Raw genomic sequence first — 20448 nt, 5'->3', positions numbered from 1 at the left:
AACTATTCCTTTAATACCAGGTGTGAAGGGTGGTGGGGTGGTGAGGGGGTGGGGGGGGGGACATTACATTTCACATAAAAACCGGTTTATCGTGAGCCGGACTCCTCCTCCCCCTGGAGGCTGCACCGGGAACTGCAAACCCACACACACACACACTCGTGCTCTCACCGGTGAGGGAGAAAGCGCTGCATTTACAAACGGATGCGGCAGCTGCACTGATGGAAAACAACCTGCTCGCCGAGTCGTGATGAGAGAGAGCGAGGGAGGGGGGAGAGAGAGAGAGAAAGAAAGAGAAAGAGACAGAGGGAGAGAGAGACAGCAGCGGGACCACCACCACCACCACCACCACCGACCGTGCACGAGAACCGGCTCTTCCCCCCCTACCCCACCCACACACACACACAAACACACACACCACCACCACCCGGACGCCCACACCTCCTCCGGACCGGATCCTCTGGAGCAGCCGCTGGGTTCGGGGATGAATCCGTGTCCCGGTGCCTGAGATGCGGATCGGAAGACGACGTCTCCGGTGACACCGCGCTGCCCGTCACGTTCCGTTCCGTTTCCCGTTCCGTTACCCGAGATGAGTCCGTTACCGCCGGAGCTGAAGTGATCAGATCGGTGATTCGCTCCGGACCGAACGGATCCAGGCTCCAGCCTCACACACAGACACACACACACACACACAGGCAGACACACACACACACACACACACACACACACCGTCCGTCTGCTGGCAAACTGTTGCTGATTTCCACTGTAAATGAATCTAGTAAGGTAGGTCCCGTTATTTCACGACATCTACCTGCATGATATTATTATTTTATTGTCAGGAATAAATGTAAATGTTCCTCATGTTGGTGCCTGGTAGTGATGCTGAGGAGGAGGAGGAGGAGGAGGAGGAGGAGGAGGAGGAGGAGAGGGGTTTGGAAATGATCTCTTTATAATAATAAGTCATCCCTTTTTCCAATGTGTATTTCATAACTACTGATGATTGGTCACATTGTTTAATATCATTTACCTTGCTGATAATATTATGTATTGTTAGAAAGAAATAGAAATTATCCTCATGTTGATGCCTGGGAGTGATGCTGAGGAGGAGGAGAAGGAGAAGGAGGAGGAGGAAGAGGAGGAGGAGGAGGAGGAGGAGGAGGAGGAGGGTTACAAATGATCTGTTTTTAATAACTACTGATGTAAATTAATCTTGTGAGGTAGTTCACATTTTAGGTTATTATTAGAAATAAATATAATTTTTTCTCATGTTGATGCCTGATGGTAACAATGATGCTGAGGTATTAGGAGTTATCTTAGAATATAAATCAACCTTTTTTCAATGTGTCCAATAACTAGTCATTGTTTATTTGCTTGACAAACAAATTTAAGAAAAACACACACCTGCCACTTTCCTCTTCCTCCTCCTCCTCCTCCTCCTCGTCTTGGCTATCTCTTCACGCCTCCTCTCTCATTGTGTATGTGCTCATCCTCCTCTGAGACACAGGAGGCCTCACAGACACACACGCTGTCCTCAGTCTCTGATGAGACTCACTGGACACGTATGGACGAACACGAGAAAGCCGGGTTGGGTCTCTGATGAGGCTGCCTTGAGACTTGAGAGGCAAGAACCATCATATTTTTTGTGTTGTGCTTGAAAAACGACTCAAAACAGTCACGCGATAATCAAGATTGTTGTTGCTTCATCTCTCAGAGACGACCACGCTGCAGGAGATCCTTTTAAATCCACATGTTTGCCTCGAGCCCTCGAGCAACACGCCCCTCAGCTGAGACATTAACTCAGATATGGAACAAACAATCATCTCGTGTGTAAAGTCAGACCGAGGCTGAAGACAAATAGTTTAATGTAACCTGATATGAGTTGTCCTGCATGACAGCTTCTGACTTTTTACACCTTTTGCCATAAATAAGAAGGCGGGAGGTTATTTTTTCATAATTTTTGCAGCTTTTTTTGGCCTCTTCTTTACAACTTAAACAACACAAACCATAGACGATCACCAACAGAGTCTAATATCAGTTGTTTGATGAAGAGTCGCGGCTTTTCTTGCAGTTTTAATCATTTAAAAGACGTGTTTGAGGGATTGTACAAACTGTCCTCGGACTAAATTAATAATCAAAAAAGAGAAAAATAACCATTGTTTCTGTTTGGTTTGAAGAGTTATTATTATAACTTTTTGATTTCATGTCATTTGGCTGACGCTTTTGTCCAAAGCGACTTACAATTAGTACACTCAACATTTATGAGGGGCCATTTTAGGGGTTCAGTATCTTGCCAAGGACACTTCGGCAGGCAGATGGGGAAGAGTGGGGATTGAACCAGCAACCTTCTTGTTGGAGAACGACCACTCTACCCCCCTAGGCCACACTGTTATTCTGGCTCCTGTGTGAAGGTTGTTGTTTTAAACTAAATCAGTAGAAAAACAGTTGATAAGAAGCAAGCGGATCAAGTGTCTGTACCTCACAATGCATCAGCAGTGTTTTGATACATAGGGAATCTTTTATAAGGTTGCAAACATTATTATTGAAAAGTTTCTCCAGATGACTTTTCTAAACGGTCATTTTTAATCTTCTGGCGTTGTGTTTTGTTTTCGCTTCACGTTTTCTTAAGTACTTTCCACCAGCGCCCACACGTGGACAAAGAGCAGCGCCGCCTTGACCCTAAACCAGTCTGTAATATTAATTCACGCTGACCATTAAGTGAACTGGGGTCGTGGTCTTCAGGCTTCGATGAGACGACTGAGGCAGAGGTAGTTCCTTCTGTCCGGCCGGCTGCTGGCCGCTCTGTATGAGCTCCCCTCTGGATCTCTGCCTGCTAATTATCAGCCAGCTTGATAAAGTCATTAATGAACCGGCCAGGCCTGCTGGGCACTGGCACTGACACACACACCACAGACACAGCCAACCAGACGGCGGGGGGGGGACACAGGGCGGTGGAGCCTTGTATCCGGGACGGGGACGGTGTGTTTCTGGGTTGGGTCACTTCGTATTAATAGCTCTGAATTAGTGTCACTTAAAAAAAAAAAACAGCTGCTTGAGGAACGAACACACGACGGAGGAGGAGGAGGAGGAGGAAAAAGGATTAAGATCCCTGACGTATAATTCCCAGTATGAGAGGTGGATTCTGGGTCTTTTGTCCCCTCCTGTCCTGGATCTGTCCGTCCAGAATCACTGGAGTCCTGATCTACTGTAATGAAGAGACAGTTCATCACATAGAGAGACAGCGAGGTTTGATTTAAGGCTGATTTAGCTCTGCTGATACTGAAACACAAGATTTTTCTAAATGCTAAAGATGGAGAACATGTTAATTTTGCTCTGTGAATTTGGCCTAGCAGTGTATTCCCCCCCCCCCCCCCCCCCCCGTGATATGAGACACACATGCATGGCTCCATAGATGCATAATGTGGTTTGTTAACGATGGCTGAGACATCTTCAAGTTTCAAAAGCTAACTGACTGTTCACGTGTGTTATGAATTTTTAATGGTGGTTTTCCCTCCCATGGAAGCCTCTGTGTCATTCTATCTCCCTGGAATCTTAGAACAATGTGTACTGGTGTGTGTTGTTGTGTGTGTGTGTGTGTGTGTGTATATGTGTGTGTGTCTTAGAGAGAGAGAGAGAGAGAGACAGAGACATCGCTAAATCTAGGTCTCTTATGAAATCTTGTTCTGCAAGATGCAGCATAAAAACAGGGAGGGGTTGTGGTTTGTGTGAGTGCATGTGTGCATGTGTGGGTGTGTGTGTGTGTGTCTACGTGCATGTGAGTGTGCGCACACGTGTCCATGTTTGTCTGCGTGGACGTCGTCTGCTGTCCTGCATGTTAATTGAATCATCGGGGAAGCAGGGAGGAGACGCAGCCGGGGAACAGGAGGAGGAAGAGAGATGGAGGAGGAGAAGAAGAAGAAGAAGAGGGAAGAAAGATGAAAGAGGAGAGGACATCCCTGCTCGCTGGTTTCCATGACAACAGTGACATCAGTGACAGAGCGGCGCCTGTTTGTGTTTCTGAGGCGTGTTCATGTTCTCAGAAAAGACACACAACAGAACATGCATGTATGTGCTTGTGTGCATGTGTGTGTGCTTGTGTGTGCGTGTGTGTGTGTGCGTGTGTGTGTGTGTGTGTGTGTGTGTGTGTGTGTGTGTGTACATGTGCTCATGAAAGAGATCATCTGGAAAAAAATCTGTGGTTCAGTCGGTACGCGGTTACCCACTGTTGCCGGGCAACAGCAGCCATGGCAACAAGTTGAAGCATGATCTAGCGTTGCTAAGCGACGGTGTGGGGGGGGGGGGTTATGAGCATCGCTGAGAAACAAACTATGAAGATGTTTGACACGTTTCCACGACTTTCAGAAGAAAAACGTTGATATAAGGATTTGAAATGAAGAAGATGTCACATATTAATAAACATGTGTTGTTTGAAAGACGGGAGATCAATAACAAAGAAAAAGATTTGTATTTTATGTATTTTCAGCTCTACTTGAAGGTTGATTTCATATTTTTTACTGTTATGTTAAAGATATTTCCACTTTCAGTTATTTTCCTGATTTACTGATCTGTTGTTTCTGAACAAGGGAAAATGTTCACGTACTGAAAACAGAGAAGTTGTGGGTTATTGCTTTAATGTTTTTTTGCCAAAAACAAACAATGAATTTATTGCTTTTCTTCCATGTGACTGATCGTCTACTTGTTGCAGCTCATGAAGAGGCTGTTGAATATTTAAATTCTCAATCTGTTGGTTTGTGTCACTTCCAGGTTTATGAACAACCGTGTTCCTCCTAACAAGAGATACCAGCCCACAGAGTATGAGCACGCTGCCAACTGTGCTACGCATGCGGTGAGCGCCCACACACACACACACACACACACACACACACACAGCCACATAATGATGAAATAACACACTCCAGGAAAGCAGGAGAAAAATCCAGATAAATGAGACACCATCAGGTTTATTTCACACCACACACACACACACACACACACACACACACACACACACACACACACACACACACACACACACACACACACACACACACACACACACACACACACACACAGCCACATAATGATGAAATAACACACTCCAGGAAAGCAGGAGAAAAGTCCAGTTAAATGAGACACCATCAGGTTTATTTCACACCACACACACACAAACACACACACACACAAACACATACACACACACCACACACACACACACACACACACAAACACACAAACACACACACACACACACACACACATCTCGAACATCATGTATTCAGCATCGATTTCCGTCTCATGTCTCGCTTCTGTTGTGACTTCATGTAGTTATGGATAATCCCCAGCCTGCTGGGCAGCTCCCTGCTGCACCTCCATTCAGAGGACCAATGGGAGCGCATGTCGGCCTGGGTGTACGGGGCGGGGCTCACCTCGCTCTTCATCATCTCCACCCTGTTCCACACGGTGGCCTGGAAGAAGAGCCACTTACGGTACAAACACACACACACGTTTAGCTTTTCCAGTATCTGGTGTTTTTCTGTGGAGATTGAAAAAAGGATTTTTGGAAAGCGTGTCTGGAACGAATCCCTGCCTCCCACACTGAGGCTTCATCTATGAACAGAGGCTTCTTGGTTTCTCTCTGCAGGTCTGTGGAGCACTGTTTCCACATGTGTGACAGGATGGTGATCTACTTCTTCATCGCTGCCTCCTACGCCCCGTGGTAAACAACTCAGCCTGTCGTTCACGTGTGTCTCTGGAGGTGTGGACAGTGTTCCTGTGAATATATTCTATATTTGTGTTTTTCTGTTTCACGTCCAGGCTGAACCTGCGGGAGCTGGGTCCTTGGGCGTGCCACATGCGCTGGCTGGTGTGGGTCATGGCCTCGTTTGGTACCACCTACGTCTTCTTCTTCCATGAGAGGTCGGCTCATACATCCAAACATTTACTCAAATCTGATTTACTGTTTATTTATTGATCCAATTAACGTGATAAAACAATCTCAACTCAAAGGTCCATTTACTAGTTTTTTCATCACATGCTTAGGTGTTCCTCCCTATACAAGATTGTCTTTCTACAAAAATGAAAATCTTACTGTGAAGAGACGATTAAAACATATGTTGGTTTATGTTATGCTGCAACTAGAGAACAGACATTAATTTAAGCTTAAATTTAAGTTAAAGCACTTACATGACTTTAAGGGTTTTCTTCTGCACCTCTTCATGAAGCCACTTTGTGAAGTTGCATGTTTTAATATGCATTTATTATTTTATCCTTACAATAGTATTGAACTGGTTTCATTACTCTCAGCAGTATAGAGGGGGAGAGTGAGAGGATCCTGTCTTTTATTTTGAAGGATCGTTTTTTCTTGTGGCTGCACAGGCAAATCATTGTGAACATGTTGTCTTCAAGAAGTTGCCTCTTGCATTGGGGCATGAATCCCGTGTGAGTGACAGTCAGTACCGTCCAATCGGTGCAGGCTGTAGGTGTACGTGGGCGTGCAGCCTCCCAGAGCTCTCAGTTAGGCTCCGCCTCCCTCTCTTCCAAATATGGTTACCTCCGGTTTCTTGTAAAAACAAGATGGCGCTGTATGAAGTGACAAACTCTTACCCCCCTGGTGCCCCCTAGAGATAAGACCCACATCTCAGAGAGTCGTGGTAGATGGATCCCTGAGCTGAGATTATTTTATCACTCACACTGTTTCCGTGGTCGAGATTGAACAGCCGTGCTCGCACCCCCCCTCTCTGTCTCAGGTACAAGATCATGGAGTTGATCTGCTACACGGTGATGGGTGTTTTTCCAGCCCTGGTCATCCTCTCAATGGTGAGCCCCCCCCTCCTTCCAGCCTCTCCTGTGTGGTTTGAACACGTCTCATCTGTAATATCTGCAAAACAAATTGAACTTCCTGTCTCTTCGCAGCCGGAGCAGTCGGGCCTGTGGGAGCTTCTGGTGGGCGGAGCCTGCTACTGTCTGGGGATGGTCTTCTTCAAAAGCGACGGCATCGTCCCGTTCGCTCACGCCATCTGGCACCTGTTTGTAGCGATGGGAGCCGCCATACACTACTACGCCATCTGGAGGTACCTCTATGCCCAGCCGCCCAATCAGGTTCAGACCTCCAGATGACATCAGCAGTGACCTCACGGGGGGGCAGCTCCTGAGATGACGGGAGCTGTGTTCAGATTCAGGGGTTGCCTCGCTGGGAGGATAGATGCGCGACCATGTGCCTCCCCCCCCCTCAAATAATACAGTCTAACCTCACTCAGACCAAAACTGATGCTGCGTTCAAGTGCTCCTCGTTAACCCGTAGAGTCAAACATGCCCGTGGTCTTCACTGGGAACTCACACAAACCAGTGAAGAAGAGTGATGATACTGGGCCGGGTTCGATGATTACATCCACATCACTTTAATTTACAGGCAACGCTCTGTTTACCATCTTTTACAGACTGTTTACAAGGATAAATAGTGAAGTGTATGCCCGGAATCCATTATTTCATGGGCATGGGTTTGGTTTCAGATGCATTCTGCAGTATCAGTCAATACAAGAAAAATATTGTGGAATTATTAATGCAAATCCCTTAAAATCCTTTTAAGTTTTATTGATGGGTTTTGCTGGATTTGCAGAAACCTGCTACCGCTTTATCTTTAGGGTGATGATGTTATTTTAAGATTCTTTTTAGGAGAATCTTAGCTGCCAATCAACATTCAAATTTATTCCTAACGATTTTAAAAAGCCCTGACAAGCATTTGCAGATATTCCTGCGAGGCCACATATTAGCCGACAACTTCCGCCAATCAGAGAGTCAGGCCAAACTTAATTTAGCCTGTGAGACGATTCTTAGGGCAAAAATGCTCAGACAAGACGTCCTCTTACTTTGAAAGATCGTTGCTCTTAGTGCAAAATAGAAAATCAATCCAGTGGATGTAGATTGTGACGGCTGAGAGGACGGAGGTGTTTACAGAGATTCAGTGAATAAATCATCCCCAGTGGAAATGAAGACCTTGCATGGATTGCCCCCTGTACTGGTTTAGTGACGGATGACCACCTGAAGCCAAACACCTCGCACTTATGATGTGACATTTCCTGACTTTATGAGGGGAAAAGGAAATTTGAACGCACCATTAAGCCACTGACCGGCATGCGATAGATTGTAGGACACCGAGAGTCGCAGAAACCAGTTTGACCAGTAAGAAGGCCGCGTTTGGAGGAGGAGCCTCTGAAACCAGCCCCGTCAGCCCGCTGAGATGAGTCGGCTCTTCCAGGGAGGCTAGCCTGTAAACTGAGACACAGCTCAATTCATTTCAATCCTATTTTAAAGCGGTTTTTTTAGCAGGAATTCAGTTTCATTCCAACGATCAGGGGTTCGATTGCTAGTCTTGAAGATTTCTCTCTTTGTGGTGCGTGTCCACGTCCAGCGCTCGGGAGCCGAGTCCGGGGACATCGTCTTATTATCAAGAGAACGACAGTGTTTACAATGAACTGACTCGGCTATCGTGATTATTTAAAAGTATTATCATCATCGTCACAGACAGAAGGTTTTATTAGGTGTTTATATTTAAGAGGTCGCAACATCAGTAATTTACTATTCCAATTCAGAGCTCTAGATTGTATTATTACTGTTATTGTTATTAGTCGTGCTTTTCTACACTCTAGTACACGATATGGTTTTAACAGCCGTTGCTTCAGTCGGTGATTTACTGTGATGTCCGGATCAAGCATGACACTAGAATGCTTTTATTTTTATGTTGACTGATATTCATGGTTTCAGTCTGGAGGAGTTTACCCGTGATCAAGCTCTATTTTAGTCGATTTTTTTCTAGAATATTTACTGAATTCTAATAGTTTACTGTTGTTGATTAGGTTTAGTGAGTGAAGATGTCACCGGTACGAACTATAACAGTATATATTTATCAATGAGGTGGAGTATATGTTGACTTCATCCATATTTTATTCTGACGTACTTAGAGGAATATCTTTGTCATCGCCATCTTAAATGACCCGTCTGTCAAAGCTCCGGGGGGGACAACCGCTCGTCTGACTCAGCACTGCCAGAAGACTCGCCCACTGCCGCAACCGATAGCACACGACTTCCATACATGTCCCACACTTGAAAGGAAACTGAAGCTATAGTATTGTTGAACAATCCGGCCCAATAGGCATCTCAGGTGTGTGTGTGTGTGCATGTGTGTGTGTGTTCGTATGTATCCTATACTATCTGACTCCCATGAATCCAAAGCCGATGATCGGCTGAGTCTATGTTTACACGTGAACGCATGTACTTTGAACACGTTAAAAAACATAAAAAGACATTTGAATATGTATGTGTTCTCATGGTGTTAAAGTGTATGTGGTGGCACATGATCTATTGGACGGGCTTGTGTGGTGTGATACATGTGGCTAAAGGACCAAAAGGTCAAACCGTCTCATATTTTAAAACCTCGGCTTGTGTTTGACATAGTTCCGCTGCTGTCCGTCTCTCAGGATCTGGACCATTCGGGCTCAAAAGCCTGTGAAGCCACATTCAACCACCTGTAGAGCTGCTGTGGGTGTTCGGGCTCTGTCTGCTGCGGTAACTCATTATCAAGTAGCTGTGAAACCGTTTTCCTTTAAGCTGTCCTCGCTCCACGCTGCCTCACTTGCTTAGTCACGTCCCCAATATACAGCAGCAGCCTCTACACATGGGTCAAATTTATACAGTAACCAAACAGGAAGTAGCTTTAAAGGTGCAGGGTGGACACTTTAGTGGCTGCTAGTGGTTGAGTTGAGGATTACAACTCTAGATGATATATGAAGAAAGATGAAGTTACTGCTCCCCAAGGTGTTTTGGTCGCCTCCTGGTGGCTGGCTGCAGTATAGGTCATAAACCCCACCTCCTCCATGTGAATGGATAGGACATGGACCAAACAAAAGAGTTAAAGTACACGTCAAACATTTTAATGTATTGTCACACGGATGTTCAAGTGATAATTCTTTCAGTGAGTTTAGTTTTAATATGTCATTTGATGCTATAAAGACGGGCTCCAGATCCTTATCGTATACATTTGTAATCGGAGGTGTTTGGCGTTGTCCATCTTTACAGTCGGTGAATGCAACCAACTGCCCCTCACCTCACCTTCCCCTCCCAGAACCTGCCCCTTCAAAAGGGAGCCTCTAAAGCCAGGACGGGGTTTGTCCCCTCTGGGCCACTATAGCAACATGACAGGGGCATCATGGTGGAGGAGGAGCCGCTCTGTGGATATGAAGGGATTTTGTAGTTTCAAGTGATTTAATGAAAACATAATGATGAATCCAAATAAATCCTTCACACTGGACCAGGAAGGTCTTGAGAAATCAACACAAACCCACTGCATATTATGGCAGAAAAATATGTTCACTATAATAAATAGAAGTAGAAACTTATCTTCACCAAAGCTTCAAAACTACAGCAGATGTTACCGCAAAAAATACACAGTGGTCGACACTCACCTGATCTTTTTCTATATATATATATATGAATATATGGAAGTTTTCCTTTTCAGACATCTACCACAGGAGCCGTGTGTGTGTGAGGGGAAATATCCAAGTCAGCTGAACTTGACATTAAACAGAGTCAAAGTGTTTGTTCTGTTCAATTGAGTTGATGTAGAACGGATTAGGAGCCGAACCTGGCGGACAAGAGGCAAATTACAGTATCACAAATACACTACTTTGTATATTACTGTTCAACAACAGTTTTTAATGTCACACATTGATCATACACAACTCAGCCATATGCTACAGTCATTCAGGAGAAACTGCTTTAGTTTACAAGGTTAAGCGGCCATTTAAAAAAAAAATTCTGCATCCACACTATGATTCAATATGAAACCAAACACTTACAATTCTCCCCTCGTGCCAAGGTCACACTTTACAAACTTTAAAGATATTTTATGTAAATTGCAAACTGACAAACTGAGAACAAATGAATAGTCTGTGGCAAAAGGTTGCTTATAACATGATTATTAATCCTGTCGCTGTCACTCGTATTGAACAAATCTGCACATTGGTAATAAGAGAACATCTTTTGCTGGAAGTTTCTGAACTGCCACTCCACGTTCTTTCCTCAAAACAAAACAAATATTTACAACTTAACCAGCACATGAACGAAAAAGTACAAATCATGTTATAACAACTGAAAACACCAAGATTCCACTGTTATCATCAATGTTTTCTTTTATCATTACAATATCTTTGAGATATTTGACCAATAAACACAGTTGAGTGAACACATATCTTTGTTATCGTCTTTGGTTGAAGTGTAGTTTTTGATACTCAAACAGCAAGTTGTTGTTTTTTAACATCAAATTAAGTGTTTTTTCGAGACCCCCCCCCCCCCGCTCAGTTTGAACTGAACCTCTCCTTATTTATTTAAAATTTTAAGAGCGTCTTTGAGTATTGTTACTCTCTGTGTTTACTTGAGCCTCCGAGACGAACCAGACGATTGAGACTAGAGTTCCACGGACAGGTTTGTCCACTCGGAGGTGAAGTATCTGAGGGTTTGACGCGTGTCTGTCTCGTCCATGTGTCTCGTTAGGACATGCGGCGCCCACCTGACTTTGTATAGAGCTCCCATGGTTTTATAAACCCTCCACGACGCCTTCATGGACCCTCTGTACATTGTTTCCAGACGCTCTGTGATTGTGGCTCTGTTTCTCAGTGCTGCTGGTGTTTTCTTTCTCTGGTCCAACACGACTCATGCTATGATCAGACATTCTCTCTGTGTCTTTCTCCTTCACTTGGGTTGTTGTGTCCGTGGTGCTTTTTGTGCTGTGATAAGAACCATATGATGCCAACAATGCTTTTATCTTTTCTATTTCTCTTGTAATAAAAAAAAAGCTTTTTTCATGCAATATGTATTCCAAGACTCGACATTTCTTTTTTGTTCACCTTTTCAAACACATCATAGCTTTATATTTGTTCATGTCGTGAAATATAATGTTGTGAAATACTTGAAAGCTATTTTGGACGGTGTACAATACACACAGTTAAGAGTGCAGTCTGCAGATGTATCCAGCAGCCAGCTATAGCTTTTCCATAGGTCAAGTAATTTGTGATAAAACCTGTTTATAAAAGAAGCTATAGAGTGTCACTACTTCATTTATGAAACATTATTTGTATGATATTACACTGCAATCATAATTGTGAGAAAGCTGGAAATGATAGAGGAAAACAAACAAGCCATTTGTTAATCTCCTAAAAAAGTATAGTTTTACCCATTCTTTGTGTGAATCTAGAAATTAGAGATTTATTCCGATTCTTAGCAAAGAGCCAGAATTTGAGCCTTTTATTGGTGGAAAAACAAAACTGACTTCTATTGGATATATCGTGGACTGTTGCAGTTTCCCCATAAGATGACATTGCTGCAGTGTCGGAGTGATCCACTGGACCCACAAAGGTTCCTGTAAGTACCGTTCATTCACACACACACACACACACACACACACACACACACTTACACACAAACACACATTTATAAACATAGGGCTAACATGTTGCTGTTTGGGATGAGCCGGGCAGACGGTGAAGGGAAAGCAACCTGCCAGTGGAAACTTCTGCAACAATGTCAGGACTCTTTTTTTATTCAAGAAATATTAAAACATGTGAATATAATTACAAACTCGTTGTGCACGTGGACATTTTGTGGACTGTCCCTGTCGCCCCTTTAAGATTATATCGTAGCCACTGCCACCATGATGTGGAGGAGACATCTACTGGACTAATCCCAGTACCATTTATCCAAACACACACGTGGTCAGTAGATAAAGAGTGAATTTACATTTTTCAGTGAACTATCCCTTTAAGCCCAATAAGACAGATTGTGTTGTCTTTACAAAATAAAAGTGTGATTGATTGATAATCTACTCTTTATTATATCCTGTAAGTGCAGTGAGGGAATAAACAGATTTCATCACGGCCTGTCCTCGTGCAGCTGCTCGTGCTCGTGTTGTCGGGAGTTGTGTGTCGAGACACCTCCAGGGCAGCGCCTCCCTGCAGTTCCCCTCGGCGTCCGCCAGGCGGAGTCGTCTCGGGTACCAGAGGCAGGTGCGCCGAGGTGAAGCGGACGCGGGGGGAGCTCGGGTGTTTCCGTCGCGACTCGGCTGCTCTGAACCGCGGCGAACGAGGGAATGCGGCTCGGCGGCGCGTCGCTGGACACTCGGCGGAGATGTGCGCACGGAGCGGGGAGCGCCCGGCGGCCGGCTGCGGTCCAAGTTAACCGGCTGTTTGCGGGGATGAGGGCGGGAGGCAGCCCCGGTCGCTCGGAGCAGGGTTAGTAGGGGGGTGATTCTGTTTCTACTCCTCCTCCCCGGGATTTTCCTGACTCTCGTCGGGGAGACGGAATGCGAGAGGAGCCGAGGAGGAGTCCCCAGCTCCCCGGAGCCACGCACTGCAGCCAGCGTGAGTATGAGCACAGCCCGGGGTGGTGGGGGGGGACAGACCCGCGGGGGACAGACACCCTGGGGACCGGGAATCACACCTCAACTTTTCACGGACCTATTTTATTTCATCTTTTAATCATCTGTTATTTAACCACAGATTATTATTATTATTAATCTGCTTGTTGTTGAGTGTTGGAAACTGATATTGATCTTTATTGATTATGGATCGCGACGTGTCACCTGGAGCACCTGCGGACGCGCACAGGCCGAGCCCGCAGCTCCTCACGCGGCGCCTCGCGACTCCTCGGCGGATTAATTCCTGAGGATTTCCTCCTGCCTTTTGTTGCTCCGCCGGTTGCCACTGACGACCACTGACGCGAAATAAAGCGCAAGAACCCGCAAGAACCCGCAAGACATCACAAGTTGCGTGCGTTTAAAAAAAATATCGTGTTGCCCCCCCCCCCCCCATTGCGTGTTTCTGGTCCCTGCGCGTTTCTCCCCTCACGCAGGGTTTGATTGTGACCTTCCCTCAGGCAAGGCAAGGGCAGACAGGAAGTCAAGAAGCTGCTGGAGAAGTTGGAGTGTTTGTGTGTGTGTGTGTGTGACGTGGTTACCAAATGCAACACAACCCCTGTGGGTCACAAAAACAACGCACAACTCAACATTGAGGGCCTTTGAGTGTGTGTTTCTTTGTGTGGCGGTGCAGGAGGGGTTTGTTGGGCCCAGGATTGAGTTAACTGCGGCCAAGTGGCCAGATTACTGCGGATTAGCGGGCATTTAAAATAGTCACGTTGTCCCACCGGGGCCTGCAGAGTCAGCTCCAACAACACCTTTTAGGCCCGGCTCCAGATATCTGCTGGAATCATTTATTAATGTGTGTGGATGGAGGAACTGAGGGGAGGTGATATGTTCCTGAGAGTCAACCTGCGTTAAAGAGTTCATCAACCCCTGAAAGCAAAGATTGAGATGTGACTCACCTCCTGCAGGGACAGACAGGCATGACCTGGATGCAGGCAGAGGAAGAGGTCCTCCCTTTCAACAGGATTCACCGGTTTCACCAAGTTATATATTCAGTTTGACTCACATCAACTGGTGGACGGCATTAGGTTGTGCAGTATACAAGGGATATGTTCTCCATCTTGTTCTATGTCCTAAAATGGGAAAGTGTTTAGTTTAAAAAACGTATCGAGGTAAGGACGTACAAACCAGTAGGAACCAGTCAGATTCCCCTTCAGCCTCAGCGTTCCATCAAGTTCGACCTATATCCACGATTTAAAGGATAAATCACTCGATTGTATAGTCTCTAACAGCTGCTAACATCTAATGGTGACTTAAATTGTGCAGAAGACCTTCAAAGATATAAGACCTATTGGAAAATGCATGTAGGAAATCTGAAATGAAAGATAAAGGCAAAACAAATATTAGTGGGCTGATCCATTCCAATGATTTTGATGCTCACTTCATCATGAAAGTTGTAAATCAAGCAATAAATGCCAAGTGTTTGCTTATTACAAAGTCTTATACTGCTCCTCTGTTCTATATCAGTGTAAAGTGAAAACTGAAGAGTGACTCACCTGCTGCTGCAGGGACACCGGCTGGAAGCAGAGCTGTGTGTGTGTGTGTGAGTGTGTGTGTGTGTGTGTGTGTGTGCGTGTGTGTGTGTGTGTGTGTGTTCGTGGAGGGAGAAACACACGACCTGCTTGCAGAGAGAGGAAGAGTTAATACCTGAAATCCACCAGTTTCTACCGAGCTGTATAATCAGTTTAACAGAAGAACAGGGAGGAACATGCTTGTAGAAAACTGACAAATGACAGACGATGCAGCAAGGCAAGAAATATGAAATATTAGAAAGCTGATAAATCGATTAACAGTCAAAAGGATTCTATTATCCCTGTAGAGTGAACACTGAAGAGTGTCTGGCCTCCTGCAGGGACACTGACTGGAACCAGAGCTGTTTATTGGAGGGAGAAATGCATGACCTGGATAGAAGCAGAGGAAGAGTTTATCCCTGTGACCGATATCCACCAGTATGTGTGTTTTATTTTTTTACAAGAGAGCCGGGAAAACAAGACGAGAGAGAGACGATGCAGCAAAGCAAACATATGAAATATTATAAAGCTGATCAATCGTTTGAACGGTCAGAAGAAGATAATTTGCCTTAACCCATTTTTCAATTTAACATTGAATACATACATATTGGACAACCAAACACGTCACATGATTTGGTTGATAAGAATGAAGAAAATCTGGTTAATTGCATCCAGCAAACTCAGGTTCGTGGAATTATAGATATTCTAAAACAAGTAGATTATTTTGATAACCAATTCATAATTAAGCCATTTTTAAAGTGCAATGCGACTTATTCTCTTCTCTTTTGCTGGTTTTATTTGCTTATTATTCTTTTAAATTGAATAATTTTGAGTTCTGAACTTTGCAAGATATTTTAGCTGCAGCTTTGGACTGATCCTTGTTTTATACACCAAATAATAAGTTGTTCAAAAATAAAACAGTCAACACATGAAACCCTATTGTAAGATATCAGGAATCAAATACAGACACAGCTGTAAAGGGCCCTGATCTGAGGTGTCCACCGTCTCAGCCTAGACATCTGTGGTTGGTTCCATCAAACCCGGGTCAGAGTGTTGGTTCTTCAGGCAGCGAGATGTTGATCTGCAGGTTGGACTCGGGTGTGAAAACAGCTGAGCTCAGTCAAGAAGTCATCTCGAAGCTGAAAGCCACAGCAGAATTATATGAGTCCCAGAGGTTTCCTCCGTGATCCAGAACTCAACGAGGGGAAACTCCAGTGTTCCTGTGAAGTGACATTAATCTTGTCTCTTGTCTGTTCTCCCTCCTCCAGTGTGAGAGGTGACACTGAAATGAAAAGCAAAGCGTCTGCCACTCAACTCTAAACCTTCAGAGCTTCTGCAGATAGAGCTGACTGCATCAAGGTACTTTGTGTATTTCCTTTCATGCACTCACATGTGGGCTTTTAACCTCTGTAGATATTGAATCCTGTGCTGTGGTTTCAAACGAAGCCTGTAAATGTGTTTCTCTCACTCACTCAGTTGTGAAGTGTGTGTGTGGAACCGACAGCAGCATCATGTTCTACGGTTCCTCCTCTGGGGCGAGCATGTCCCTGCCGTCCAAGAGTCGCCTGAAGCGCCAGAGCAGAACCTTCACTCAGGTACACGCACACACACACACACACACACACACACACACACACACACACAACTGTCATTCTCAAGAGAGTACCCAGCTGAATAGAGGTCAAAATAAATGTAGGAAACAAACACCAGTAAATAGTTAATAGTGTATTTATTGAACTGCCTGGCTTTGCTCTTTATATCTAAATATGTTTTTTAACTTGTCCCTTCACATTAAATACAAAAAAAACATATTCTTTACTGTAGTGAGATTTATTCCTGCAGATGATTGTGTGTGCATTTGGTTTAATTTGAGGGATTGTTGGTCAGCCAGCACCATTTTGGACCGAAGTGTGTGAACAGCTATTGGATGGACGGCCATGAACTTTGGTTGAGATTTGCATTAATTAAAATTAATCCTGCTGACATTCATGTTCCTGTGGTTGTGAATGAAACTGAATCGTGAGAACTTTGGTGATCTGTCACAAATCACCTGGAACTTTACTTTACTTTATCAAGTCGACTAAATACCTCTCTGTCACTGAGTATGTTTGCATGCTGATGTTAGCATTTAGCTCAATAGCATGTCTATAGATTATTAGATATTATATAGATATTATTCTGGTTCACATGTAGTTTTTAAGAACTATGAAAACTACTTTTGAATTGTTATTAATCTCCAGTTTATTGAGACCATGTGCACATCGCCCATCCTCAGCAGCTCCTCATGGTTAATTGCCCAATCAGAGATCTGACCCTTAATTATACGGGACACATGTCCTGTACACGATGTCTGTGACACTCTGGCCCTGCAGGACGTCCATTGTTGTCTGTCTGTCTCTCCTCCAGGTCCTGTACCGGACTCTGAGCTACAGAGACCGCGTTGCAGCAGAAACTGGAACAAACACCCGGGGGGACCGCCGCTCTACCACCGAACCCCCAGAGCGGCCGGCCGACGACCCGGCTGAACTCTCCACGCAGAGCTCGGCCCCCGGGGTGCTGAAGATTTTCGGGGATGAAATCTGCGCCGGTGCCAACTACAAGAGCGTCCTGGCCACGCCACGCTCCAGTGCACAGGAACTGGTCAAAGAGGCACTCGAACGCTACTCGCTCAACAAGGCTGCCGCCCACACGTACGTCCTGTGCGATGTGATCGGACACTTGGAAGGGGGAAGTGAGATAGAGGGAAGTGTGATAGGGGGGGGGGGTGATAGGGGGGGATGTGATAGGGGGGGGCGGGATAGGGGGAGGCGGGTGGAGGACTGAGTGCCTGCGTGCACTGGGAGACAATGAAAAGCCGCTGCTGCTCCAGGAGCTGTGGAAACCAAGAGAAGGACACGCTCGCAGGTTCGAGCTGCGCCGGAGAGCAGAGGTGGAGGAGCTCAACGCCAAGGAGAAGGACACCATCACTGCTGGTGAGGAAAACACACAAGCAGAGACACACGTAAACACAAACAGGGCACACACACACGTCAGACGGACAAGGGACACACATACAAAGCTGTGCACACACACAAACACACACACACACACACAGCAGCTGGTCTAACTCCTGTCCTTTCTTAACATGTCAAACTCAGCAGAAAAGCACAGCTCGTTAGCTCCTCTGCAGAGTGTGGGTGTGTGTGGGTGGGTGTGTGTGTGTGTGTGTGTGATGCAGTATAAAACTTTTTGTCAGTTATTATCTTCTAGATATTATTTCTGTAAGATTACTAGTGTTTGTTTTAAATGGAGCTGCTCTCCTGTGAAGACATGGTCTCCTCTCAGATTATTTTACATACAATCACACACTTACACACACTGTCATCAGCAATTAACACACAGACACACGCACACACACACACAAACACACCAACTCAGACACAGTGCAGTAGAATTGCACAGACAGCTGGTCGATTGATTGAGTGAAAGCTGAATCCTTTTGCAACCGGAGGTGTGGATTTGTGTTACTGTTTTCATGAATGACACATTTCTACTACAATGTTCTGGCTCAATCCTCAACTGTGTATTATCAATAGATAATATGTAAACAAGTCGAATTCACACTCAGGAAAACAGCTGTTGTGTCTTAACATCTGCATTGCAGTATAAATGAATCTATGTCTATCAAGCAATGACCTTTATGTGAAATTTACTGATTGATTCCAGCTACACACACACACACACACACACACACACACACACGTGCACACACTCCTCCCTGTGCATCCTGCCCAAGCAGTTCACAAGCATCCAGTTGGTGCACAGCCGTGTTCAGAGAGATTCAGAGTATTTCCAGCCTCACAGTCGGAGGTAGCACTTTGCAGCAGCACATAATGTCTCATGAGGCATGCCAGGGTTTACTGGTTGCTATGTCAACTTCTGTGGAAGCCAGAGTCAGTCAGCAGTCTCCTGCTCTGCTCCTCAGTGTGGAGCGCTCCAGCTCTACAGTCAGACGGCAGAGGAGGCGAGCGTGAGACCCTGAGAGGATGAGGCTGGTGGTTGTGGACATATTTCTAACGGTCAACAAATCCCAGGAAACGTGTGATGCAAGATTAGATTAGATTGTCTCCATAGTGTCTTTCTGTCAATGTGTTTGAACGTGACCTTACACATAGGACAGACAACAGGCAAGAGACAATCCTACATGTCTCAAGGCAGAACCAGATCAGCACAGCAGCAAACTAGTAACTATCAATGTGACAACGACGTATTCATGTAGTAAATACCATCATCACCACAATCCTCAGTACAAGCATCTTCCTCATCCTCCGGGAAAAAGTACACTTATTGTTTTTAATGTTTCTTCTTCCTGCAGTTTTCTGCAAGAACTTCCCAAAGCAGTAAATTCTGAATTATGTGGAGATTGGCCGTTTTTGCAGTTTATGTATTTAGGGCAGGACGGTGAATGTTGGGATAGACTCAAAATAAACTGCAGTTTTCATTGTAGCGAAGGAACACAACAGCCGGCTTAACACTGTGACTTACTGGTGTATTTTTAACACACACACACACACACACACACACACACACACACACACACACACACACACACACACACACACACACACACATACACACACACACACAGATTCACTGCTGTTTGTTTATCATATGCAATATATATATAACCACCAGCCCTAACTTTTTTCTCTTAAATAAATTCTCTCATATTTACTGTGCTTAGTAGTGACAGCAATTATTTTTGCAGGTTATTCTTTGTTTTTAATTTTTAATTTGAAAATATTCGCCAAGGTGCCTTCTGGGATAAAACCGCTTTAACTAATACACACATATCATTTTCGCACTAACCTTTCCTCCGTTGTGTTGAAGTGTTGAAAACCTCACACACCTTGAGATTCCCTTTGTTTCTCTCTTTACTTCTTTTATATCTTTTTCCCTTTTGTGGGTTTGTGTGAGTGTGCATGTGCATGTGTGAATTGTGTTTCTTCTACTATTTTTTAACAATGAGATGGCACTTTTAAAGGTCGACAGGATTTTCAATGAATACGTGAAAATTCCAAATTCTGTGAAGACAAAAACGAGTGAATTGGATTCAACACAAAAACACAACAGAGATATTAGTTTGTTGATTTGACAGTGATACAATGGGAGGAAAATCCTGTTCTTCACACCTTTAACTGGGTATCTCTTCCTCTTACTGGTGATGTGACTCCATAGAAACACCACAGACCCTTTCTGCTCCACAGTGCACACCTGTGTTGAGGTGTGCGGATGGTGTGTGTGTGTGTGTGTCTGTGTGTGTGTGTTTCTATGGGGGTTATTCTCTGCTTTGCTTGGTGTTTTGGAGAGGAGGGTGTTTTCTCAGCCTCCCTAACCCCTCCCACCCTGCTGTAGGGCCCAAAACCCCCCAATTCCTGGCGGCTCTAATGGGTCGGTCCGGACTTGGCAAACACAGGAGCTCCCCCCTACGGTGTGGTC

The 20448-nt window shown here is 44.9% G+C and overlaps 2 protein-coding genes across 2 annotated transcripts in view; both read left to right on the top strand.

Annotated features, from left to right (window-relative positions):
- Positions 1 to 766: 766 nt before the first annotated feature.
- Positions 767 to 7110, top strand: LOC128437170 (monocyte to macrophage differentiation factor 2). Its single transcript, XM_053419218.1, has 7 exons — positions 767 to 780; positions 4759 to 4840; positions 5320 to 5480; positions 5636 to 5710; positions 5809 to 5910; positions 6741 to 6810; positions 6907 to 7110. Exons 1-7 carry the CDS (start codon positions 767 to 769, stop codon positions 7108 to 7110), a joined length of 708 nt encoding a protein of 235 aa, XP_053275193.1.
- A 9371-nt stretch (positions 7111 to 16481) lies between these two features.
- The window catches only part of radil (Ras association and DIL domains), an 18097-nt gene continuing 14130 nt past the window's right edge, over positions 16482 to 20448 (top strand). The window contains 4 exon segments of the mRNA XM_053416809.1: positions 16482 to 16565; positions 17377 to 17701; positions 17757 to 17942; positions 20365 to 20448. The exon segment at positions 20365 to 20448 is cut by the window's right edge and continues 24 nt beyond it. Coding sequence (XP_053272784.1) covers positions 16482 to 16565; positions 17377 to 17701; positions 17757 to 17942; positions 20365 to 20448 — 679 coding nt within the window.

Source organism: Pleuronectes platessa, chromosome 3 (genome assembly GCF_947347685.1).
Source record: "Pleuronectes platessa chromosome 3, fPlePla1.1, whole genome shotgun sequence".
NCBI lineage: Eukaryota > Metazoa > Chordata > Actinopteri > Pleuronectiformes > Pleuronectidae > Pleuronectes > Pleuronectes platessa.
The sequence above is the reverse complement of the archived record's forward strand: the minus strand, read 5'-3'. Positions and strand labels throughout refer to the sequence as shown.

Coding starts and splice junctions, on each gene's coding strand:
- LOC128437170 (XM_053419218.1), top strand. Junction 4,841..5,319: donor CCAACTGTGCTACGCATGCG/GTGAGCGCCCAC, acceptor GACTTCATGTAG/TTATGGATAATCCCCAGCCT. Junction 5,711..5,808: donor GCTGCCTCCTACGCCCCGTG/GTAAACAACTCA, acceptor TTTCACGTCCAG/GCTGAACCTGCGGGAGCTGG.